Below are 25,851 nucleotides of genomic sequence, written 5' to 3'. Positions count from 1 at the left end.
CAGAGCCATAAATATTATTGTATGCAGCCTTCGTGTACACGAGCGCAGCCGCAGACAGGAAGTGTTTACATATTTCGGACTAGCATGGTCCCAATGCTCCCATTAATCTCTTTGTATATGAAGAGCAGAGGTTGAAGGAGCTGTAAAGATAAAGATCTGTTTTATTACCAATATCTCTTAGTGTCAGGCTTGGGCTCTCTTAACCGTGGTTATAACTTAAAAACCTCTGTACCAAAGGGACATTTTTTATAGTGAAGAAACTTATATAGGACAGACCTAAAAATATATTTTAATAAAAAAACAGACAGACATGCAGGAACATCTTAAAAGCTTTTTTATTATATTCAAATATGTTTTCCATACATGTCATACATGTGTTTTATAAATGGAAGTGCTTTTTTTTAACAAGTGAAATGAAAATTATATTTTAAATAAGCATATACATCAAAATGAATTGAGTAATTATGATATGCTAAACCACATTAAGACACTGGTTTGTCCAGCTAGGTGACCGTAGTGCGCCCCCTAGTGTTCAAATGTAAGACTTCACCTTTGGTATTGAGCTGTTTATGGTGTGAAGGGCAAACATGACAGGATTTCCTCACTCCTCCCTTTAACCAAACAATGGATATTCACAGTAAACCATAAGTATTACATTCCTCTATTACCCTCCTTTAACGTCAAATTACCAAGCTTATCCCTCACTTACGTGCTGACAAAATGTTAAAAACTGAAGTAGTTGTGCATTAAAAAGCTTCCCTGATTCTCTTTATAACGACAGGTTGTAAACACAAGATGAAAAATGTTTTCATATAAACAAAATCGGCTTTAAAAACACAAAGCACCCGTATTATTCTTAACTTTGCAGAGCACCATGACATCCTGTGGAAAGTCTCATGTAAACTAAAGTATAAAAAGGTATACATAAGTACTTGGATGGTAGAATACTGACAAAACACAAGCTGGTGATGAACAAATATGTGATGTGAAGGCAGAAGATAAACAGCATTTTTGATATATTAGGTTACAAATGAGGACATCCCATGGTGTCGGGTCAGGAGATAAAGGGTTCAGAGCGATTCGCCCCTGGGTTAGGTCACGTTTCCTCCTTCCTCCTTCTTCAGATTTTTAAAAGGCGGTACACTTTATCATCCCGTAGGCCTCGTGCAGTCTCTGGACGAGATCCTTCTTCTCCTCCTCAGGCAGGAAGCTCGACTGAGCAGAACTGATGTTCTACAACACACAAGGAGGCGAATAGGTTCACATTTTGATGTCACTCTCATCTCTGTGCCTGTAGCCGTTTAGCTCAGCCAGCCAAATCTAAACCTGTAGTACAACGATAACTAAATCTGCCAACAAGAGGCATTCAGTACATCCAAACAGCAAATACGAATCTGCTATGACTCGCAGTGTGTTGCTCCCTTCTTAAAATTCATGTAATAGCTGTTAAACCTTGTAAACTAAGCTTGTACAGGCTCATTTTGTAATGAACCAAACCAAACGTCCAAATGCATGACTTCCAACTTGGAAAGTCCCTTTTTATGTAAGATGCAATGGCTTTTCTTAGGTTCAAAGGAAAAGGGACTAGACAGAGACGATGTATAGGCTGAACAAAGTGATTACAAACACACTCTCTCTCAACTGTTAGCATATGGACACTTTGTGAGGACCTCCTGCTGTTTCTTTTTAACGTGCAGGGTAGTCTGATGACTGACTGTGAATTTATGCAGAACTTCTTCGCTAGATTTAGAAAAAGATCATTTGGGTTTGGGTTAAAATAAGTATGTTTGTTAGCATACTAAACTAAAGTTACATATGTAAGTTAAGTAGGATAGCAAATGTGTTTCTTAAAGGTACATTGGACACAAACAAGGGCCTCCTGGTTGAAAGTCCTCCATCCTCTGTGGACTCTACTTTTCACCAGACTTCCTCTTTTATTCCAGTTACAATTTCTATTGCTTTTAGAGGCTGCCCTGCATGTGATAAAACCAAAACTAGAGGGGTACTTGACACGTAGGCCTGCTAATCGACATATTAACCACCTATAAACCACATTTTACAGTTTCAATAAAACCAGATTCTAATGTTATACTAATTAATCTAAAGAGGGGCAGGTTTCATTACATTTGGACAGAGGTGGGATAGCTGTTTCCTCCTCTGTTCACTAACCCTCCTCTTGCAGTAGATTCACATCTGTACTTCATACTGTATATGAGTGGTATCAAACTGTTCATCTAATTCTTGGCAGGAAATGAAATTGGAGTGTTTTCTAAAATGTAATTTCAGCGTCAATCCGTAGGCAAACCTAAGCGAGTCTGTATGTGAAGCACAATTCTTCAAAACACATTGATATTAAATTATTAATCTGAGGCTTTGGAACACTTTTTTCGTTTCTGTGTTAACTAGCAACAGAGAAAGGCATTAGCATTCAGAGGACGTCTACGCCCCATGCTTTCATTTCAACCCATATTCAAATGCCTTCATCCTGCGGTAATTATTCATGCATTTGATCTCACCAGTCGTTTGAATTCCTCGTCGGTGAATCCCATGTATGTGTGCGCGGTGCTGTAGTCGAGGTGCAGGCTTGAGTTAAAGATCAGAGGGTCATCTGTATTCAGGGAGTAATTAGCTTTGTCCTTCCTGAACCTGAAGAAAGGAAACCATTACATCCAATTAAATTAAATACTGCTTTAATGCAATATATATTTACCAGACTGCCATTTAAAATAAAGACAGCTCACCTGATGGCAGGGTGCTTGGTGAAGTCTGGTTCGCAGGCACTTGTCAGCTTACTGGAAATAGGACACACCTGCAATGGGAGCAGCACAGGAAGCACTGATAACATAACGGGGCTCAGTCTGTAGGGACTTGCTTTGGAAAGCAGAGGGTCGCCGATTCAAGTCCCGTAAAGGACCAATAACGGAGACTCGGCTTGTACTTTGAGATAATCAGTTCACCTCCTGGGCACCGCCCCGAACCCCTTCAATGCTCCCCAGGTGTTGTGTATATAATAGCTGCCACTTAATACTAAGTGGGATTAAAGTAGAGTCTAATTTTCTCTGTGTTGCCCTGGTGTGTACATGCATGTGACTATTGGAAGATTCTAATAAATAATCATTTGTATTTCCATTAATTTGCTGCTGTTGTTTTTCCGTCAGCTATGACAGCAGTGGAGGCTCCACTAGAGGTCAGTATATCACTGTTTTCCATACCAGTATATACAGTTGTAAGTACATGATAAAAAAACATCTTCTGATTAATACGGTTAACGATAGACAGGGCAATAACAGGCTCATTTTTGCATTTATTAACAACATTGTTGGTAATGCAGATGTGATGAAAACTGTATTTATTCTGGACATTTCCTCACCTCGAAGTGCATGTTCTGAGCCAGCAGGTTCTTGTACAAAACTTGGTCTTCCAGGGTTCTGTAACCGTGTCCAACACGTTCAGCTTTCAGCACTTCTACAGCCTAGACATGTTAGGAGGCAACAGGTTATGATCCACAAAGAAAGAAATCCCTCCTTCTTGTTAATGTCAGCAGAATCTGCAGGCTATTTCTAGAAGCAACTGCTGTGGCACATCTGACCTGTCACTACGAGGAAGGGCTTTCTTAGAAAGTGGCTACTTATTATGGGAGTGAGAAATACTGTACTGTAGTTTTACACTAAGGAGGTTAAGACACAGCAGCTTCCAATCTCATGCGTCCACATTTGAATTGTGTTTGTGTGTCCCTTTGGTGACCTGTGCAATGCATTTTCCAGACACACTAAATCTTCAACTGACCAGCTTCTTGTTTCTTTTCGATCCCTGCCTCCAATAGCCGCTTAACTGATTTCCATTGTGTGCATGACTTCATTGTTTTGCTTAGTTGCAGAGGCACTTAAGTTCTCGTTAGACATGGAGTTCAGTTCAGTAATGTCTTGTGTTATTGTTGCTCGCTCACCTCCTTCACCACAGACGGCGGGCCCACCTCGCCTGCGTGGACCGTTCTGTGGATCCCACAGCGCACTGCTTCCTGTCAACAAAATCAATCGGGAAATACGTCAGCAACAAAACATCTGGGTTTCACATCTGCAGTACTCCAGCATCACATTACGTTGTTGTGCTAACTTCATTTGTTTCATTGTGAAAAAAGATGTTGCACAACGAGCCCTCTGGTTTGTGCAAGAAGATGTTTTCTTCTTTGCGTTCTTAACCTTTGACACACTGTGTGTTGCGAGCCTAATCTGCAGATATCTTGAGGTCATGTAGTTATGAAGATAACTTTCAATATTAGTGTGTGAGTTGTTTGCCATGTTTTGAAGGACTCGTTGAGTTCTGCTTCTTGTTAATTATTGAAGCTTGTTTATTTTCTCTTCCATTAATCAATGCTGCTTGACAGGATTTCAAAACTTCACTAAACTTCACATAGTGAAAAGACATTTCTGGAGAATTGCACAATATGTATAATATAGTTGGGAAGTAAACACATTATGTAATTATGACTCACTTATCCACACCAGATATAACCCAATACTTAAAAAGGAACCTACAAAATAACATGATTTATTCATTAAACATAAGAAAAGTAAACACTAAATTATTTAATGAATCATACAAACAAACACACATGAATTGCACTTCATACACACACATTCCAGTCACTATACATTCATAAAAACACACATGCGGACAAAGTAACCAGAATTCAATAAAGTTATAAAAAGTATTTCAATTAAAACAATCAGAAACAATTTAAAACAATACTGATTTTGCATATTTAATTTAGTGTGATCACGTGTCTTAAATGGTTTTATGGCATTATTGCTGTTTGATTGCTCTTGATTGATAACGAGCTAATCAACAGAATATCAGCAACGTCTGCAGTTACAATCTCTCAACTCCATTCATTTGATATTATTGTCATTTTATTCATATTTAAACAATTAATTGCCGCAAATGAAGTTTGACCGGTCGCAAGAGTATAAAAAAATCCTTGTGAATGCACAACTTCATACCTACACACTCTATTGAAAGACACCCATTAATAAATCCTGGTTGGTTCTCTATCTCAAGTAGAGTCACTTAGAGGCAAAGGACTCATAAGTCAAGAATTCATTCCGTTTTTACTGTCCACCTTTCCCCCTCTACACTATTAAGTCAACGCACTACACACATAACGAAACTTGTAATAACAGGAGAATACCAAAGCTAATCACCAGTACCGCCAAGATGTCTATAGGACACTTCCTCCCCTTATATCATGTAATGGCTGAAATAATACAAACTGTCTCTGTGTTGACATCACCAATCCTTTTTCCATACGTATATTTCATTTCAGGTCAGAGTTGTTTACCGTCGTGCGCTGATTAATCTACCTCATTGATTATAGTCTGACAGGCCAAATTGATTTACTACTGAGGTACTCTCTGAATTAATCAATAAATGCTGGCTGAAAACTAAATTGGATTTTTCCTGAGAGCAGTCGGTGCTTAAGAGGAAATTGTTTTTAAGAGTATTAGGTTTTACTTCAGCTCTGTGTTGGTTACAGATAAAGAGATTTAAGGCCTCATTGGTTTGAGACAGTTAAAGGTAGAGAAGTAAAACTGCGTCCCTCTTTTGGTAAAAGAAAGGGTCATGCTGGTATTGATAAAAAATCCAGTGCAAAACAAGTCTGAGAAATGGTATCAGCACATTAGTTGATAGTTGATGGCGTCTACAGCCAAGGACAGGGACGTGCACAGGTACGGGCTAATGTTGCCCGAGCAACAAACAGCGCGTTTGCCCTTTTTGGCTGACCTGCCCCTCTGGAGAGAGCGAGAGTTTTTGGCCGAATCAACATGATAAGCCCAAACTTAGTATTGTAGTTTCTCGCTGCGGGAAACCCACCTTGTCAGCGCTGTCATCTGTCCACAATCACGTGACTTTGTTTACAATCTGACAGCTGAAAACAAAGGAAAGCCCTCCGAGTCCCGCCTCATATGGCTATGGGGATCACACCAAATGCCTGCATGGCGTAGGTGGCCAATCCCCAGGTCAATCTGTCTCCGGAAATGTCCCCGTTTTTAAATATGCTTATATTGATTTTGAGTTTTCTCATGGCAGTTAGAGTATAGGGGACAAACCAGGGGACTTTACTTCCTCTTGACACCGTCTGTCTTTCTGTGTCTTTTCATCTGCACCGTAAACTCCCTCAACGGGCCGCTTTCTCTCTTTTCTTGATCGCCCTCTTCACTGTCCCGCTTTATTGTAGGATTTCTGCCATGTCTCTACCACTTTAATTTGACCATCTCTGTTATTAAGTTATGGAATACTAAATAAATAAGTAATTAGATACCTTACCGTTACTGCACTCATAAAGAATGATAAGAATAAGAATAATGCGTATTGAACTGATTTAATTAATTAGTGAGTTAATTTAATGTAATTAGTTAGAAGCCCTATTTTATCAGTACTGTATGTCCTCGCAGCAGTTACAATGGTCAAACTACATTAAAACAGAATTGTCCTCAATTTTCTTTAATAGTTACTAACATTAGATATTTTAATGAGATATGGACCGCAAAACAAAAAATATGCCTGAATAAAGAATTTAGCAGTTGGACATAAAAGTAAACTGAGTGTCACTTGCAATAAAATTGTTGTGTTTTTATTTTATTAACCTTTTACANATGATTGTTTAAGCTATAGCATTAATGCATGGAGCCAAGTAGGTGCTAAAACGGTAGGCTATCTTTCATATACTGCTAACTAATCTAGATTAAGTGTATATGGTGATCTTGGATGTATGAAACGTTTTGTTTTTGTAAAAGTAGGTTATGTTTCATACATGTAATCAAAGCCAAGATGTGAGAGGAGAAAATAAAGGAATATGCTAAATTACTTTTCTGCCAAGAGTTAAATGAGAACACTGATACAAATCTCATGTCTGTTAGGTACCAGTTAGCTTAGCTTAGCATGAACGACTACAAAAAGTAGGAAGTAGCTAGCTCGGCCCTGTTACAAATGGCAAAGTCAGCCTAAATTAAGCTAAACTAAGCTAAGCTATCTGGCGGTAGCTTCATATTTACCATATAGACATGAGAGTGCTATCAAATTTCTCATCCATCTCTTGGAAACAAAGCTAAAAAGCACACTACCCAAAATGTCTACTATTCCTTTTAGACAAACACAGCTACTTCCACATGTCTTGAGCTTGTCATAGATGTAGATTGATGCAAATGGATATGTAGCATGATCTTTTGACTATCAGCACATTTCATCATTTGCATGTTTTTGAGTTGACAGGACTTTACTGTTTAGTAATATGTGTGTGTTTTAAATTATCCAGGCTGGTCCATGGACATTGTGGAGCTGTGTAAGAAATATCAGCACGAAGGAGTGGTTGCCATGGATCTGGCAGGTGACGAGTCCCTAAACTGTGAAGCCAATCCAGGGCACAGGAAGGCCTATGAGGTGAGCGTGTTAACACATCAACATAATACTAAAAGACAGTTTTACGCATGAGGGAGTTTAAATATGTTTCATTCTTTGACATGTCTGGTATATTTAAGTCATAGCCTAATAAGTCAAACACAATGACGTGTAGGCTATAGCAACAACAGCAACAATAGAGCTGAACAAAACTGCTGCATCAACAAGAGCTGAGTGTTTTGTGCTTGTATGTGTTGAAGTGTAAATACTGGAAGAAAATTGCAAACGGTGTAAATACATAATCAGGCTGCTTACCTTGCAATCAAACCCAGTGGGCATAATTTCTACTGATAGTATATTGCACTGTTATGAGGTTGTAAAAACCTTTTAAAGTCCACCTCATGTTCCCACAGGCTGCATGCTAATGGAAATATGATTGAGTTGTATTGCTCCAACAATTTCCAGGAATCCTAAGGCAATTTTGTAAAGGTGTGTTTTGTCGCTACAGAGAGGACGGGTTTCGCTTTCGGAGAGTCAAGACTAAAATCTATGACCACTATTGGATGGCTTGCCCTTTAATCTTGGCTAAAGTGTAGGTTAGCATGTTAGCTCAAATGTTTAAGTCACCACATTACCTTGGCCAGGGAAGTGCACAGAAATTTGGAGGGGTGAAAAAAATCACAAGACCTTTTGAAAATTCTAACCTGTTTTTAGTGTAAAAGGTTAATAAAATAAAAACACAACAATTTCTGAGACTGCCAAGGCACACANTGTTTTTTGAGTTTGACTAGGACTTTTACTGTTTTAGTAATATGTGTGTGATTTCTTACACAGCTCCACAATGTCCATGGACCAGCCTGGATATTTAAAACACACACATATTACTAAAACAGTAAAAGTCCTAGTCAAACTCAAAAAACATGCAAAATGATGAAATGTGCTGATAGTCAAAAGATCATGCTACATATCCATTTGCATCAATCTACATCTATGACAAGCTCAAGACATGTGGAAGTAGCTGTGTTTGTCTAAAAGGAATAGTAGACATTTTGGGTTGTGTGCTTTTTAGCTTTGTTTCCAAGAGATGGATGAGAAATTTGATAGCACTCTCATGTCTATATGGTAAATATGAAGCTACCGCCAGATAGCTTAGCTTAGTTTAGCTTAATTTAGGCTGACTTTGCCATTTGTAACAGGGCCGAGCTAGCTACTTCCTACTTTTTGTAGTCGTTCATGCTAAGCTAAGCTAACTGGTACCTAACAGACATGAGATTTGTATCAGTGTTCTCATTTAAACAACATAACCTACTTTTACAAAAAAAAAACGTTTCTTAAATCCAAGATCACCATATACACTTAATCTAGATTAGTTAGCAGTATATGAAAGATAGCCTACCGTTTTAGCACCTACTTGGCTCCATGCATTAATGCTATAGCTTAAACAATCATCCTAAAATAGCACTTCTCATCAGCAGTACAATACCAAAATCAGATATCCTCAATACGTTCAGGAAGTCTGTTACATAAAGATGTAATCGGTCACTGTGGGATAATATTACAACATGTTTTTGCAAGAGCTGTAATGTGAAAAACAGAATGGCAGATGTTAACTGCACTTGGCTGCTGGGCTACACAGGAAACAGCTGCATAAATGGAGCAGAGCACATTTGTATACACATATTTAAAATATTTTTACTTTAATCTTCCATTTTACTTGATTTTTATATAACTTGCTTTCATTGCTTAGTTAAATGTTTCTCCAATTCGGTCCATGCTATGAACCAATACCCAAAAGAAAATTCCATATGTGAAAACACATTTGGCAACTAACCAGATTCTGATTTGCAACAGACTTGTGACTACAGCCCCTTCTTGTGTTACAACAGTTACTTGAACTTGTGCAGCTTAAAGACTGCAGAAAGTATTTTGGCACTGCTGTTGTCATGTTGGACCAACACTATTAGCAACCACTTAATACTGTATATGCACTGTCCAATGTCATCTGCAGAACATTGACTTCTCATTAGCTAGGGTTGGCATTTTCAGTCTTTTGATCTTTGGTTCACAACTTTAGTCCAGATTTAAATATATCAACAACTATTGGTTGTCAAACAATTGCTATCCCCAGAGGATGAATACTTATGAATTGAACCCTGATTTAGCATTGTCATTTTGAGCATATTGCTTTTTCTGTCTTTCTGTGTTGCTCTTACTCATTATCTAATAACNTCAGTGAGAACAGCACCATCTGGTGGCCTGAAATATGTGCTACAGCGTCTCCAGCGCTTTCGAACGGCAATGTCCGTGGCTGTCTCCTCCTGATTGGTGGCTGTCTCCTCCTGATTGGTGGAGTTGGCCCAATAGCCGTAGCGCCACTTCTGTGACGTCATAGAAGTGTTCAGATCTGGATCAGTCTGTATCAGATCCGTTGCAGCCCCTTTTTAAGAGATTTGGGTATGGAGGAAAATAAAGAGGGTTGTGTTTTCTGACACTTGGTGAGTTCCCTGGAACACCGGGGACACATATTCATGTATAAAAGACGTACAAAAGTGCATTTTGCATGATAGGTCACCTTTAAGTAAAATGTAATTAATTGTACTTTACTTGAGTATCTTAACTTTATGCTATTTTTTACTTCTTCTCCACTACAATTTGTAGGCAAGCGTTGTACTTTTTACTGCACTTATTTTACAGATTTAGTGACTTGTTACTTTGCACATTTGGATAATTAATACAACATATGAATCAACTAGTGTAATATCATATATTATTATAGGTTATGCTACCCAGTATATGTGAATAAACTCTACTTTCATCATGGAATCAACACATAAATGCATCAATAATTATGGTAGAATATTTAAATATATAAGGTGTATGAATAGGCCCTTGCCCTCATAATGAGGACTACTATTTTGAGGCCAAAACGTTTGTAATTTTACTCAAGTCAAGGCAGGACTTTTACTTATAGGGTAGTATTTCTACACTGTATGATTGCCCTGCTGAAAAAAACAGCATAGGCTATACCAGTTTAAGATGGTTGCTGGTTTTAGCTGATGTACCAGGCTGGTCTTGCTGGTTCAAGACCAGCCTGGTCAGCTAAACCAGCATAGCCCAGCATGGATGTCATGCTGGGCTATGCTGGTTTTAGCTGGTAGTTAAGCTGGTCTATGCTGGGTGATGTATTTATTGCCTGGTCTAGCCCAGGAAGTCTTCCGGCTGCGAAGCAACTGAAAACAAGACACAGGACAGACCGAGAGGACGGAGCCACGCGGAACGTGGAAGACGGGGCCGAGTTGGTTGAACAAAACGCGGTATTAACAACGAATGGTTTTGAACTGGCACACACCGGTCGGGGAAGTGGGAAAGATAGGTTGAGCGTTGTCTGTGACGTCCGCCCAGCGGCGGCGCGGGCGGAGAGGAACCGGGCTCTGAAGCCTGTCTACTGGGAACGCGGACTGAGTCCTTTCTGGAAAGCAACAGCGAGCGGCAGCGAATGGTCAGCGCAAGTCTGAGGCAAAAGCTTTTCTTGAAGGGTTTGTTTGGCTTTCGTTACAAGTTATGTTTAATGTTTACCCTTCAGTGGGTATCTCTAAAATGGGGGGGAGGGGGGGGGCAGCAGAAGGCATCGCCAGGGGCGCGAGAGACCAGGGAAAAGATGGATATAAACATTTTTAAAAAAAGATTAAAAACAAAAAAAACGATAAATTGAAAAATTATTGATTCGAAAATAATATGATGCAGTGACTATTACGTCTGCGGTTCTCTGTTTTTCATTTAGGCTGGCTCTGTGTGTGTGTGTGGTGGAACGAGCCAATTTGTGTGCGCGAGAGAGAGAGAGAAGGAACGAGACGAGAGAGAAGCTCACCGCGTACCGAGATCGTTGTTTGATTGCTTCTGGTGCTAGCGAGCTACAGTTTAACGGAGGTGCTATAAGGAGTTTTTTCAACAACAAAGTGGAGGAGAGTCCTCTACCTGTCAGACTGAGAGACTCAGTGAACTAAAGGACTCCCTCAGTGTTATCTCAGTGGGTCTCAAAGGCAAACGAGGCACACGTTTATATAATCATTATATTTATAAAAAAATAAGAGAATAAATGAAAAACAGGTATGAAATAGGCCTACTATATCCTGACTAAGGTGCTTTTTCTTTGACATTTTACAATGTTAACCGCATATGATTCACAAAAAGCTGTGTCTGAGTCCTTATTGTGAGAAAGTATGGAGCAATTTATTTTTTGCCAGAGATTTGGTTTGTAGCGGTCAAACGTGACCGTGCGCTATACACAGTGGTTGTTAAAGCACCATATTAACATCTCATTAACCACTAACCTTACATCGTGAAATGCTAGAGGGGGTAGGACCAGAAAAGTTTTTTTTAAGCTTCTTCTTGCCCCTGTTGAACGGGACAGACTATTTGAGAATATTTTTGTTGTACTTTGTTATAATTATTATTATAAGTAAAAAACAAAAAAATGTATATATTATTATTATTGTTTATTGTAATACATTTACAACAAAAATAAATAAAGTCAATTATTATTTATTTTTTATTTCATACACCAATCCAGTATTATGTTCATTTGTAAGGCACTCATATCGAAAACAAAACTAATTATTTCTGCTGCCACTAGATGGTGCTTTATAAGTACTTGAGGCCTTTTCAATTGTTTTATTATTTTGACTGAATTTGTTTCAGTTATTTGTGTATAATTTTCCCTAACGTGTTCCTTATGTATTCAATAACTAAAACATTCTAGAAATATACTATATATTTCTGAATGGTGGGTAATACTTTACACGCACTACTTTCACAACTTGTGATGCATTTTTTCAAATATGGTGCCAAAGTCTGTGTTTTATCCCTGTATAAAACTGCAAGGACAAGTGAAACCAAGGCTCTGAGATAAGAAGAAACATTTCTGTCAAGGGTTTTTATTGCAGGATCTTTCTTATCAGGATAATGTTAAAAAGTGATTAGCTAAACCGTTTGGTCAGTGACACTTGTTGGTGTACATTCCAGTGTGCCACAATATATTATAAGCAGCTGAGGAGGGGAAACAATTATAATAAATATCTTATTTATTCCAATACAAAAGTTTTATCAGAATCAAGAACACAATGTCCATTGATAAAACACTGCATGCTTACTGAGGGCTACAACCACAAGGTGGTGCTACTGTAAGTGGTAAATTAACCAAATTATGCTTTATGTCAGGGGTGTCAAACTCAAGGCCCTCATTTTATGTGGTCCGCAAGAGCTTGCAAAGAATATAATATACAATACAATTGGTGTAGTTGTTGGATATTTGCTTTCAATTATTTGACTATAGACTTCTGCTTTCAGACGTATGAAGTTATTACCAGAACGTTTAATAATCCAATGCAGAGCCAATAATGTAATATAATACATTATTTAATGCATATTATATATGTATATTTATATAGTCTTAAAGTTACAACCGGCCCGTTGAGTGCAACCATAATGCTAATGTGGCCCGCAATGAAATTGAGTTTGACACGCCTGCTTTATGTGAAAGAAACCTCTGCACAGTTTGAAAGGGTTTATAACTAGAACTGTACCTTGATGTAAAGTAGTAGATTCGATACCATATTTAATATTAAATGAAAAAACTGTGAATGTATCTTTGCTGATATGACTTGTTAGCTCTTATGACTACAAGATCTACTAGAGACCTCACAAAGGAAACTCTACATAAAGGAACTAGGGCAACCATTTCACAATGTTTCAAAGCCCGAAAATAATAAGCTACAAAGCTTTCTTGTATCATTAGCAGATATTTGGAAGTGGAAGTAGCAAACCCACACCCACCCACCCACACGGCAACAAGCTGATGGTGTTAGTTTCAGAAGAGGACACTGCTGGTTAAAAATGCAAATATGCAGCCAAAGCAGCTAAACCATTGACACTTGAAAAATTGACATCAGCTGTTAGATTTAGTGGATTGTGGATGTTAAATATTGTGGGTTTTTTATTTTTATATTGGCTTTATACCCCTTATTGTTCTATAATCCCATGCAATGCATTAGTAAAGTTAAACATGAATACTTTATTGAAACCAAAACTGTAAAAAAAGTATTATGAGTAAATCCTCCCTTTTGACACAAACTGGTCTTTCAGATTTGAATGTGTTGACTGAAGATCAAAATTTAAGCTTTAAACATTGTTATATCAGCAATTTTATGGTAGAGCCAATGTCGTAGGTTGTTACAAGTACAAACATGTTAGCATCCAAATACACATAGAATTGTCAATTTCAGCATAATCTTATTTGGCCAAGTGTGTGTACATTAACAAGGAATTGTACTCTTTATTATTGCTTTCAAAGTACTTAGATAAAAAAGTGACAGCTGAAACAAGGTATTCAAAGCTGAACAAATTAGGTGAACAGAAGAACAAACATATTTAAACATGTATTCAAGTGAAAGTATTATAACGTGAAAACCATACAAATAAATACTTAATGCATACAAATGGACTCGAAGAATATTGTTCTTTTTCATCGGGCCTATAGTCTTGACTCTTGTGAAAACTCAGTCAAGAAAACTTGATGTACAGTATGTGCATGTATAGATGTCTTTATAACCTACATTATAAAACTGAAAAGTAAAATCAAGCAATCTGATTGGTTCTTAGTCGTGATATAATGAGCGTATATCATGGGTAGAATTGTAGTTACTTTTCACAACAAGTCAGTATCCCTCCGCGTCTGAAAAAAACTGTATACAGTTGGGCTCAAAAGCAAACTGCATTCTTCGCGTCGGGCCGAACCACGCCCCTCAGCAGTGATATAATGAGCATATATCACGCCCTGTCGTGAGCTATTGCTTAAGCATATGTGATTATAACTGGATTGACGTGTGTAGTAAATAATTTCTTTGTTATAACTGGCATCGAGTTCTATACATGAATCATAATTATTATATAATGTAACATGATGACATTATGCAATGTATATTATTTACTATGTTTATGTGTAGGTCTATTTCAGCTTTTTCTGCCTTTATTGACGTTTCTAATAGATGTATATCTTTCTATGTATATAATCACTGTATGTTTTCATATTTGTTATAATATGAATGTATGTGCAATGCCTATGCTGCTATAACAAAAACAATGGCTCACTTTTGGACCATTCAACTAAATCTAATCTAATGACAGTTACTTTTTGCAGCCTATACTTTACATACATACACTTTACGTTTGTTTCTTGTTGACATAATTAATTAGCTCGTCTGTAAAGCTCTCATCACATGGTTGCAAAGCTGCTGCCATACAGGGCCATTAATCCGTCCACCTGCTGCAGACTAGCACAAACATGTGTTGATCAAAACACCGTGAACCTGCAGCTTCATCTTCAACAGACTCCGGTTTTGTCCGTTGCGGCTTTTTTGTTGTTGCTGTTTGATAAACGAAGGCGTGTCCAGGAGTCATGCATATAATAGCCAGACGAGCTGCTGCGGGCTTCAACTCTCTTTGCTCCAGCAGACTCTCCGGTAGCATGCTCTGTACGATGGCCCAATGTCAGGAAGTGGTATTCAACAAGCCAAAGGTACGTTATCAGCAGATGGAACAACATGACAGCATTAATGGTTAACATGTAAAGGTATTTGTTATATAACGGCGTAATTTTTCCTGGTTTTACGCACGTTTTGACTCCCGTAATCTCTGTTTGGGTGCTCATGAACAAAAGAATGACAAGAAAATGCTTGGAAACGTTAAAAAAAAAACTAATTTGAGCTTTAAAAAAAAATACATTGGGCCATAGCTTATAGAGCTTTCTGTTTGTGTATAAAACACGGAAGCTTGCAGTTTGACATGTGACTACCCGGCTTTTCACGCAACACACAGACACTGTGATGAATGAAAAACGCTTTTATAAGTGTTTTTCTATTCATTGTGCAAGTCGACACACCTTTAACATTTTTGGTCTATATATACAATGTTTGCCATGGAGCAAATAAATAAGGCTGATTTTGTGAATTTGGATCCGGCTTCTTAACACCTTGTCTTCTGCATTAGCGTAATACAAGCTTGTGGGAATTCCTTTTAATTCATGAGAGCTTATTCACACTGCAATACAAACACATACAGAAAAATATTATTACTGCATAATCTTTGCTTGAATTCTTTATGGTAGTTATTTTTATTGGCTGGTATAGAACTGGCTTTCATAACAATGCCTTGAAGTGAAATGCCCCTTTAGTTTACAGCTAGTTGCATAAGCACATTAAGCACTCATGTGTGAAATGTAAACTCAGTGTTCAGTGTAACCTTTGGAGTGCTGACTGAGCAGGTACCTGGTGCACTAGAAGCTGACAGCTGATAAGAGACAGGAAATGACAAACTCACTAAAAAGAGTGAAGTGGGCTCTGTTTCCGTGTGTGTCCGTGTGTGTGTGTGTGTGTGTGTGTGTGTCCGTGTGTGTGTCCTGTGTGTGTGTGTGTGTGTGTGTGTGAGAGAGAGAGTGAGAGTGAGAGTGAGAGAGAGAGAGAGAGAGACCGATCATGAATTATTAAAGGAGAGGCCACAGGTCGGTGGAGACTGCTTGCAGAGATAGTCTCATTAAATATTCATTTGCTTTGTGCAAATTATACCCCCATCCGTGCTTCATACACTTACTAAAGTAACAATATGACTACACAGTCATGATCAGTGTGTGCTCATGTTATAAATGGAATTGATAAGAAACAACAACCAATAATTACTTTCAAGTAGTGTTTAATCTCCTGATTATTGCCTCAATAATTGCAGGAAAAACCTGTGCATATTTGTATTTGTTATTTAAAAAAATGACCTGGAAGATAAATCAATAATGAAAATAGTTTATGTTTTATTTTCTTTCAATCAATCAACTATTTGCTTTGGTCAAATATCTGTATAGGTTTACAGTGATATACAACTGGATCAGATAAGGAAACAAAAAAGTGTCAAAACCTTCACAATTGAGAAACCTAAACTACAATATGCGTGCCGCTTTCTTTTGTAATATTCTCTGGTTGCAATAAGCTTCTGATTCTATACATTTTTAACAAATACAAAACTTTAATAAAAACGGATTCTGGTCGAAGGCAAAAGGTTTTATTGGTTGAGTTACAACTGTAATTTGGTGCGGTGCTTTTCATTAACTATACATGATGAACAATGTCATTAGTATACAATTACTTATATAAATCACCACATTGTGCTGCAGGAAGTGCAGTGTGTACTGAAAGAGTATCCTGCTGTTGTTTATGGGTTAACCAGCTGCAAGCGGTCTCATCACATCAGGCTTTTAAGGGAAGAAAATAGATGTAAGCAACATAGAGGCTCGAGCTGCTAACATATCTCTTCTTGGTGTAAACATTTTATCTCGATCTTTTCTAGGCTTGAAGGCTGAGCTGATTAATTCCATTTCAATTGATGAATAATTATTGATTGTTGTAGCACGAGAAATATTGAAAAGCTGATGACTGACGTATTTCTAACAGGATTTTATTCATGTTTTAGTTGGTCGTTATTGTTTTGACTTTAAGATGTAGTCATTTATTTATCATTGACTGCTCTTTTTTAATCTCTATGGATCCAACATGTTTACTGACATTTTAACTAATGTTGAATTTTGTTTTAACATTCAGTTGATCATCCATGTTGGATCACTCAGTCAAAAGTTATTAGTGAAAAAACAAGGGCCTTGAAGTTGGCAGTACTAAATCACTATCCCAAATAAAGTCTTGCTGAAGCAGAAGAAAAACAAGCTGCTTCTTATTCACAACCACACTCATTTGATTTTCTTCTTTCCAAACCACAAAATATGAATTCAATATCTGCTGTCAGATTTTGTTTTCAGTTTGAACACACCCTGACTGATGTACAAAAATAAGACTTCAGAGGAGAAGCGTAAATATATCCGTCATCTGTCTGAATAAAGCTCTCGGCGCTTGAAGGAGAGCCAGAACATTCAACTAGTTTAACCCTTCCCTTGCCTCGAACCACTCGCTGATCAGTCATGTCGCTGCATTCACAATGGGTGGCAGCTAAAAGACTGAATTGCAACCGCACCATCAAGGAACGTTTGCTCAGTTTTTTCCCTCTAATCTTTAGAACTACTTTTGATTGACAGGTTAATAAAACATTTTGATTAATCTTCCTCCTCAACAGGTTGAGCTTCATGTGCACCTCGATGGAGCCATCCGGGTGCAGACCATTCTCGATGTTGCCAAGTGAGTCGTTAAGAAAATATAATTGTTCCTTTGTGAAGTTTGAAACGCTACTCCACCCGTTTAATTGAATACAGTATTTATAAATATTAATAATGGATAAGGTAACTATAGAGCACCAGCTTATAGACATTCTAGCATTTTAGAGATATAATGCTCGAGCCAATAAGCAATAGGAAATTAAAACTGGAAGTGCCCGTAAAAGCCAAATTGATGAGTTAAAAGATGCTAAAGTACTAAAGGGATAATACAGGATACATTGGGTCAAGATTCTCTGTTTGAGCAGCTTTAACTACAAAAGCTTCAAAACATCCCACAACAGCAACCCACTGTTCATCTTTAAAGGGGCCCTTTTATGCTCTTTTGGGGTTTTCCCTTTTCTTGTAGTGCGTAAACTAACTGCATGTAAATGGTGCGACTGCCTGAAACACCTCCATTTGACTCCTTTGTTTACTACCTGAACATAGTAACGTCACTACGTAACACTTGCGCTCCTATTGGCTAGCGCTCCGACACATTGAACGTGATAAGCTAAGGGGCGGAACATCTCTAAGTGGTTGACCAATCACAACAGAGCTAACTAAACAACCAGGTAATCAATCGGAGCAGACTGGGCTCTGGTTTCAGACAGAGGGTGAAAAGAAGTACTGCAGCACAGGCAGCATGAGAAAAATAAAGAGCTTTTTGAACATTAAAACATGGAGACATGTCACAGCAGAGGCACCAAATACTAATATGAACCTGAAAATGAGAAAAATAGGGCCCCTTTAAGAGTTTGTCGATTTTGGGATACATTTAAAATAAGTACACCTTTAAATGTCAAAACTGTCCCTGAACTGTTTCATTTCCCCCCTCACTTTTCTCCAGGAGACGCGGCATCCATCTGCCAGCGAACACCAAGGAGGAGATGACGCAGATTATTATCCTTGAAGAGCCGGCCACCCTCACGGAGTTCCTGGGGAAGTTCGCAACGTACATGCACGTGGTTGCGTAAGTGCTGACATTTAATTTGAGTTTAATTAGTGCCAAAGGTGTTTTCTTGCTGAACAGGTAACAGGGAGTGCAAACTGCCAGATTGGAAGTGATTAAGAGTCAGGGTTCACTTTGTTAGTGTTGCAGGAAGGTTTCCCCATCACCTGTATGAGGGTAAATGTCCAGGCAGCAAGCAACACACATGCACAGTTATATTATCTGAGTTATGATGCATTTGAAGGGTTAAAAGCGGAGTGTGCAGTTTGTGATTGATGATGGGGGAGTGGATTTTAAATGCCAGACATGCGGAACAGGAACACATCTTTATCGAGATCAAGTGACACCCTGGCAACCAAACTAAGAGGAGAGTAGAGTCTTTCCGGAGACTTATATTTAGTCCTCCAGTGACAGGGCTGCTGAACTGTTAAGAAAAGACCAAATAAAGACACAAAAAAGCGACCAACAATGACGGTCTGTAGAGGCCGGGCTGCAGCGCGCAGTTCTGCTGAATGGCCCCTGTTGTATCGAGGCTCTTGAAAGCCCTGTGTCCAACAACATAGGGAACATGCTAGCTGAGTTTAGCGCATGCAGAATTGTTGTATAAGCTCAGTGGCTGATGTGTGTGCAGGGGGTTAAGGAGAGGATGCTGGAGAACAACATGCATTCAGACCTGTGTGGATGCTGGAAGCTGTGTTGTACGTCATGTGATGTGGGAAAGGAAAGGGTGAAATGGAGCTGTGTTCTTTCTATTATTGTCACAACACTAAATCATGCCGGCAAGACAAACTAAAAATATTGAAGCTGAAAATGTTTAAGGTTTGAATGAAAATGTTTGTGGCGAGGAAGGGCGCCTGAAAAAAACTGTCTTTTTAAAAACAAAATCTGCACAGCTCTCCACTTTTAATTATAGTATTTTTTATATCTTGTTATATTTATGTTTTGTGTGGATATTCACTTTATTTTTTATCTGATATAATAGTCATCAAAATTGTTATATAATTGCTCTATTTTTGCTCCTTTTACTACAACTTTTCCCTTTTTCTTTGTTTATTTATGCACCATTTAAACCATAGCAAGTTCCTCATATGTGTAAACTTGGCAATGAACCCAATTCTGATCCGGATGTTGCTCAAATATTTTCTGGTTAGTTTCCTGATCGAGCAGTGAATGAACCAATCGTTGCAGCTCTTACAAACATTCTTGCAAATGCATCAATTAGTATAAGCGGTTGGCAAGGCTAACTTTATATGACACATTTTACTTTGCTGTGTTGTAATGGCCAATCAATCCTTTATGACCTGTGGCACAAACTAATGCTGCCTTTCTAATGCAATTTGAAGTATTTGTCAGAAGGGAAGCTGAATACATTTAATAAATCCTACTCTTCTAAAAGTCACACTAACCTCCATTTAGCAAAAACAATTCCCCAGTCAGTTGCATACAGTATTTCACTTTTCCCCGCTACCTCTTTAAATCCTTAAGTGTATGTGGAAAATAGTTTTAAATTAGTCCCATGAAATCAGTATAAGCCTATTAGTGAGTCATAACTATTTGAAAGATGGTGCACATTATGTGTGAGGTATTTCAATGAAATTAATGCTATGATATCAGTGACTGTTAATTATTAAACTGCTAGATTTAAAAGCTATCATAGTTAATATGATGAATTAGCTGTGTCTTATTTGTACATCTGAGATAACAGATTTCATTTCAAACCTTTATTTAACCAGATTGGTCCCTTGAGATCATAGATATATTTTTCAAGGGAGACCTGCAGCCAATAGGTTCCACATGAAACATAAAACAATAAAGGACATCATACATTATATTTACAGGCTATATTTACATAGTTATCGATATTTACAAGTACCCATGGTATCAAAAATCATTTCATTTAGCCTAGCTTTAAAAACATGCAGAGGAATGAGATTGCTCAGTTTCAATTCTTGCTGAAGATTGTTCCAAGCAAGTGGAGCTGCGCACATAAAAGCTGTCTTACCTAAGACAGTCCTTGCTCTTAGCACATGTAACAATACTACATCATGCGATCTCAGAAAATAGCTGCTTGCAACTCTCTGTGTTATCAGAGAGCAGATATGAAACGGTAGTTTACCCAACATGGCTTTATAATCAGAGCCAAAGGTCAATGTCATTAATATTTTATTTTTCTTTGTTGTTTTTTCCAGTGGCGACAGAGAGGCCATAAAGAGGATAGCCTATGAGTTTGTTGAAGACAAAGCCAAGGAGGGGGTGATTTATGTGGAGGTCAGATACAGCCCACATTTTCTGGCTAACACAAAAGTGGATCCCATACCATGGGACCAGGAAGAGTAAGTCATTTCTGTAACTTTTAATTGTTTTAGGCAGGGATATATTAAGCTTAACTCATTGCGTGTTTTTCAGAATCAGATCCTCTAGTAGTCACACAGAGGGGAAATGTACATTGTTACAGCAAAAGTAAAGTGGCAAAATGTTAAATAAGAGATATGCATAAAATATTGAAGATAAAAATTAAGAATTATAATTTACAAAATTACACGTCCAGGTGGACCACTATAAGTACAGTAACAGTATTTAGCAAGTGTGATAGCATCCAGATAAGTTAACAGTAGCACAAATAAAAGTATATATTGCACAGTTATGACAGATTGTCTTACAGTAGTTGAATTGCCTAACTAAGAGATCGCATCCTGTAAAAATACATGATATAAGCGGTATTTATATGTATACTGCACATAAATCACAGTCATTGTTTCCTCCACTCAGAGGGGACCTGAGCCCGGACGAGGTGGTGCGCCTGGTAAACGAGGGCCTCAGTGACGGGGAGCTGGCCTTCAATATCAAAGCCAGGTCCATTCTATGCTGCATGCGCCACATGCCAAGTAATGAACTGTTGCCTGTCTGCCCAAACATCTTTGTGAGATAAGGCTCCTAATGTACTGTATTCTGCGCTGTCTCTAAGCTGTTGTTATTAGATAATGAGTAAGAGCAACACAGAAAGACAGAAAAAGCAATATGCTCAAAATGACAATGCTAACATGTGGATTTGAAGCTGGTTTAATTTACATGTTTACTAACTAAGTTTAGCGTGTTAGCATTCTAGCACTTGCTAATTAGCGTTAAGTAAAAAGACAGAAGCTAATTTCATTACTATTGCGGGTATTTAGTTGAAAATGAAAGAAAAAATGACAATTTATAACTTTGCCTTGATAGTGGCCTTAGATGAAATGTTGGGCGATCACCAAGTTCTTAGGATATATCCTCAGGGGACTATGAATGTCTCTACTATGTATCATAGCAGTCCATTCAATAGTTCTCAAGATATTTATGTTAAAGAAAAAAAATGTCAAATGGTCGGTGGCGTTAGAGAATAAATCAGGGTTCAATTCATAAGTATTCATCCTCTGGGGATAGCAATTGTTTGACAACCAATAGTTGTTGATATATTTAAATCTGGACTAAAGTTGTGAACCAAAGATCAAANTGAGAACAGCACCATCTGGTGGCCTGAAATGTGTGCTACAGCGTCTCCAGAACTCCACCAATCAGGAGGAGACAGCCACGGACATTGCCGTTCGAAAGCGCTGGAGACGCTGTAGCACACATTTCAGGCCACCAGATGGTGCTGTTCTCACTGAATCCGAGCATGAAAGGCAGTGTTAAATTGAACGAAATGAGGAATGGATAAAATGCATGATCTGTTTGGTATTTTGAAAAATGAAAAGTATAAATATGCCTTATATAGGTATGGTCCTACATTATATTATTCAAATATAGCATGATAGGTCCACTTTAAGTACAACTTGAGTGCATGTACTTAGTTACATTCCACCAAGACTCTCCGTTTATCTCTATTTGGTTGCAACCAGTAAGCAGTTTTTGTAATTGTCTTATACATCTATATTTTTTATTATATTTTTTATTATATCATAACTTAGTACTTTTTTTTAACATATGTAACATTAAGCGGTCTGTGGCTCTTTCCTGCTGTAACGAAGCAAATGTCCCCTCTGTGGGACTAATAAAGGTATTCTGATTCTGATTGTTTGTCTTACAAGGCCGATCAAATAGGATGTGATGAGACAATTAGTTGCTGTTGTTTTCTTTTGTTTAACTTCGGCCAGCTTTCATCCTGTTTCTGGTCTTGATGCTAAACTAAACAAACGTCTTTTAGCTGCATCATCATCGGTCAGCTTTTCAATATTTTGAGATATTCCTGTAAAACTGTACAATAGCGTTTCCTGCAATAACTACATTGGCAGGACATAATGTGAGCGTACACTATTTGACCAAAAGTATCACTAACACCCACTTGTTTTTTCTTTGGGAAGACTTTCCCACACAAATGTTGGGCAATAAGGCTCTCAGTCTGTTTCAGTAAATCCCTATAAGGTGCTGAGTTGGATCGAGTTGTGTTCATCAGTTTTCTTATACAAAACCGTTCCTCCTTTGTAGGACATGTTCATTCCCTGAAATGTTGCCACAAAGTTGGAGTTATATGATGGGCAGTGACTTCCTAGGGTCTTGCTAAACATAGTCTGCACTTTTTCGTGCGGATAATGTGTGTAGTTAATTTTGTAACTGTTAACTTTTTCAGTCTTTATGCTAAACTACATATGCAAACATAATGTTAATAAAGCTGGCTTATCCAGAGTTAAAAATAAACGAAGATAAACTGAGAATAGAGTTGTAGTAGCACAGGCAAATCCGTAGTACGTAGTACGGGTCGACGTGCTTCACTTAAAATGACCTACCTGGCCTTCAGACTTGTGTCCAAAAAATGAAGAAGACTTTTTAACGTTGAGTCAGTTGATGGATCTCCAGTCTCAAAACAGCTCTCTGGTTTGTTGGATCTGTCAGAGTGCTGCTTGGACATGGTGGCAGAGTACAGCCGATATTTTGGTCAAAGACAAACCTTGCCCCAGGTCTTCAGCTCACCTTCTACTACAACTACCTGTCCACTCCTTAGAAGAAACATGACTCTGAGCTGTCCTAATTACAGACAATTGTGTCTGGACAGCTTTTCAGAAGGCCAGTGATTGTTGGTCTGGGTTGCATAATCCCCTGCTATATAAATGTCCAGCAGGGGGCAGTGAAACATAACTTAAATTATATTATATATTTGCTGTTTTGTTTTGACAATTGAAACTAAAGTGGGGTCAAGCTAAACTATGAAAACAGCCTCAAACCAGAAGTAGGTCCACACAAGATATGGACATGCTTTCTGCCATATAGTGTTGGATAAGTACTCTAGTTGGGATACACTTTGCTTTTTTAAATTGTAAAGCATGCAGTCAGAGGTTATTTAGAAGAAAATGTTTTACATTTTGGTTTTTATCGTCTGCATTTAAATATAGGTCAAGACTTGATGATTATAGCTGTGTATTAAACCTTCATTATGTTCAAATCTACCCATCCATCAAACCTGAGATCTAGATTTAGTCCCTGACCAATTAACCCATTTCATTTTGAATCCACCTTCCTTATTTCACTACTGGTTCTATCATCTACAGAGCAGCATTGATTTGGTCTGTGTGATGGAGGAGGGTCTCTTGCTTTTCTTGTGTTGAAGTAACCGTTTAATATGACACTAAAATGTCCTTATTGTATCTTCATATTCTGTCGAGTACAACAGACATATCTTCACAGCAGACCATCATCAACTACCCTTACTTGGCCACTAGAGGTCTCTTTGACCTTTCTAAACAAGTATTTGTTCAGCATCTGATTCAAGAGCGAGTGAAATGGCACTGAGGGTTAGAGCTTTGTGTTCCAGAGCAAATCATGACACATAAACATGACTTTTTTTCACAGCGGACATTATAACTTGTCATAGAAGGTAAAATGGGGGTTTTGTGTCACAGTGTAAGTGTAGTCAGTATGCACAGTAGCAAAGCAGCTAATTCAGGTTTAAAAAATCATGGTTTTCATTTTTAACACCTGTGATTTGTTATTTCCCTTGAACAGAAAATATGACTACAGTAATGACTCACTGCCATGTCGTTTAGACTGGGGGAGGGAAGAGGAAGTGTCACACTGATAAAGAAATGTGGGTTCAATCCTGTATTTTGGATGATATCATTGATGGCAGTAACCCACCTCTTTAATTAGGGGCCTTTAACATCACAGTTAGAGATCATATTACACCTTCACACAGAGATCTATACCAGAAACTAATTAAAATAATTCAGGAAATCTATAAACATGGTGAAGGTGACTATGCATGCTGTTTTCAAAAGTTAGGAGACGTACTTTGTGTCTGAACAACGTTTTGTTCATGAGTTATTGATCCGTGAAATCCGAATCTGCCAATATCGTTCCAACTTTACTCAACTGTTTTCAAATTACCAGTGAGAAAGCAACAGTAGATTCTGTTGCGCTTCATTACTGAACCAATTCACCCGTAATTCAGTTATAGACCACCGTGTCGTGTTCAGCGATCACTGTTTTTTCTCAGCACTGCCAACAACCTTTATACTCATGGATTCTGAGCTGTACTTAAAATCTTGTTGGTGTTATCACCGGACATGAATAATTCAATTTACCAAGATATGAACAATAACATGTAGTGTTGCTCCACACTGTTCCAAAACATTCAACAAATCATGCAAATTGAAGCTGAATTCTTCCAAAACTAGTTTAAATGTTTCTCTAACAATATCTTGGTAGTGTATCTCTTATTCTCCTAAAAGTTCCCTCCTATGGGTCCGCTGCTTACAATAATAGTTTCCAGGACAGTGATTAAGAAACTCCTGAGTGAGCATCCTGTGTTTCAGCTGTCGGCAGAATATATCTTCCCCATAACTCATGTTAATGCACAATCTCAGCAAAAAATATTGACTTTGTGTACCTTGCTAGGAAGTGGTCACCTTCATGAATTGAGTCTGTGTTCCTTATTTATTTGTTCCCATTTATTTTTAGCAACTGTTGCTCAAATTGGATGTGTTGGTTTTGGTGTGTCAGTAAATGCTATTTCCACACTGTGTTGCTGCAATTATCTCTCCACAAACAAGTCCTGAACTCAGCCATGGGCAAAGAAAGTTCTGCATAATGGAGAGGATGATGAGCCAGCAATATGGAGACATAGTTGTTTACATACCCCCGTATTGCAACCATTGTGTCAGGGGATTTATAGCAACATAATTGTAGCAAAAGCAGGAACAAGAATCTGCATGCTAGCGTCTCTGTGAGGCTGTACAAAATGCTAAAATAAGCATGATAAAAGTAAGAATGCTAATCCAATGATAAACTTGTATCATGTTAA

General features: G+C 38.0%; 2 protein-coding genes across 2 annotated transcripts; one reads left to right on the top strand and one right to left on the bottom strand.

The window, feature by feature from the left end:
* Nucleotides 1–317: 317 nt before the first annotated feature.
* LOC104949178 (adenosine deaminase-like) lies at nucleotides 318–4,050 on the bottom strand. Its single transcript, XM_010775482.1, has 5 exons — nucleotides 3,947–4,050; nucleotides 3,371–3,472; nucleotides 2,742–2,809; nucleotides 2,517–2,646; nucleotides 318–1,233 (listed from the first exon to the last, which is right to left on the bottom strand). The coding sequence occupies exons 2-5, from the start codon at nucleotides 3,380–3,382 to the stop codon at nucleotides 1,129–1,131; spliced, it is 315 nt and encodes a 104-aa protein (XP_010773784.1). The 5' UTR covers nucleotides 3,383–3,472; nucleotides 3,947–4,050; the 3' UTR covers nucleotides 318–1,128.
* A 10,811-nt stretch (nucleotides 4,051–14,861) lies between these two features.
* Nucleotides 14,862–21,711, top strand: LOC104949177 (adenosine deaminase-like). Its single transcript, XM_010775481.1, has 5 exons — nucleotides 14,862–14,968; nucleotides 17,557–17,618; nucleotides 18,483–18,605; nucleotides 20,774–20,917; nucleotides 21,354–21,711. Exons 1-5 carry the CDS (start codon nucleotides 14,918–14,920, stop codon nucleotides 21,511–21,513), a joined length of 540 nt encoding a protein of 179 aa, XP_010773783.1. The 5' UTR covers nucleotides 14,862–14,917; the 3' UTR covers nucleotides 21,514–21,711.
* The last annotated feature ends 4,140 nt before the right edge of the window (nucleotides 21,712–25,851 follow it).

The sequence above is a fragment of the Notothenia coriiceps genome, unplaced genomic scaffold (genome assembly GCF_000735185.1).
Source record: "Notothenia coriiceps isolate Sejong01 unplaced genomic scaffold, NC01 NC01_scaffold00015782, whole genome shotgun sequence".
Classification (NCBI taxonomy): Eukaryota; Metazoa; Chordata; class Actinopteri; order Perciformes; family Nototheniidae; genus Notothenia; species Notothenia coriiceps.
This window is presented reverse-complemented; position numbering and strand designations above follow the sequence as displayed.

Coding starts and splice junctions, on each gene's coding strand:
- LOC104949178 (XM_010775482.1), bottom strand. Junction 2,647..2,741: donor ACCAAGCACCCTGCCATCAG/GTGAGCTGTCTT, acceptor TCCTTTCTTCAG/GTTCAGGAAGGACAAAGCTA. Junction 1,234..2,516: donor ACGAGGAATTCAAACGACTG/GTGAGATCAAAT, acceptor TGTGTGTTGTAG/AACATCAGTTCTGCTCAGTC.
- LOC104949177 (XM_010775481.1), top strand. CDS start 14,918: ATGCTCTGTACGATGGCCCAATGTCAGGAAGTGGTATTCAACAAGCCA. Junction 17,619..18,482: donor ACCATTCTCGATGTTGCCAA/GTGAGTCGTTAA, acceptor ACTTTTCTCCAG/GAGACGCGGCATCCATCTGC. Junction 20,918..21,353: donor ATACCATGGGACCAGGAAGA/GTAAGTCATTTC, acceptor TCCTCCACTCAG/AGGGGACCTGAGCCCGGACG.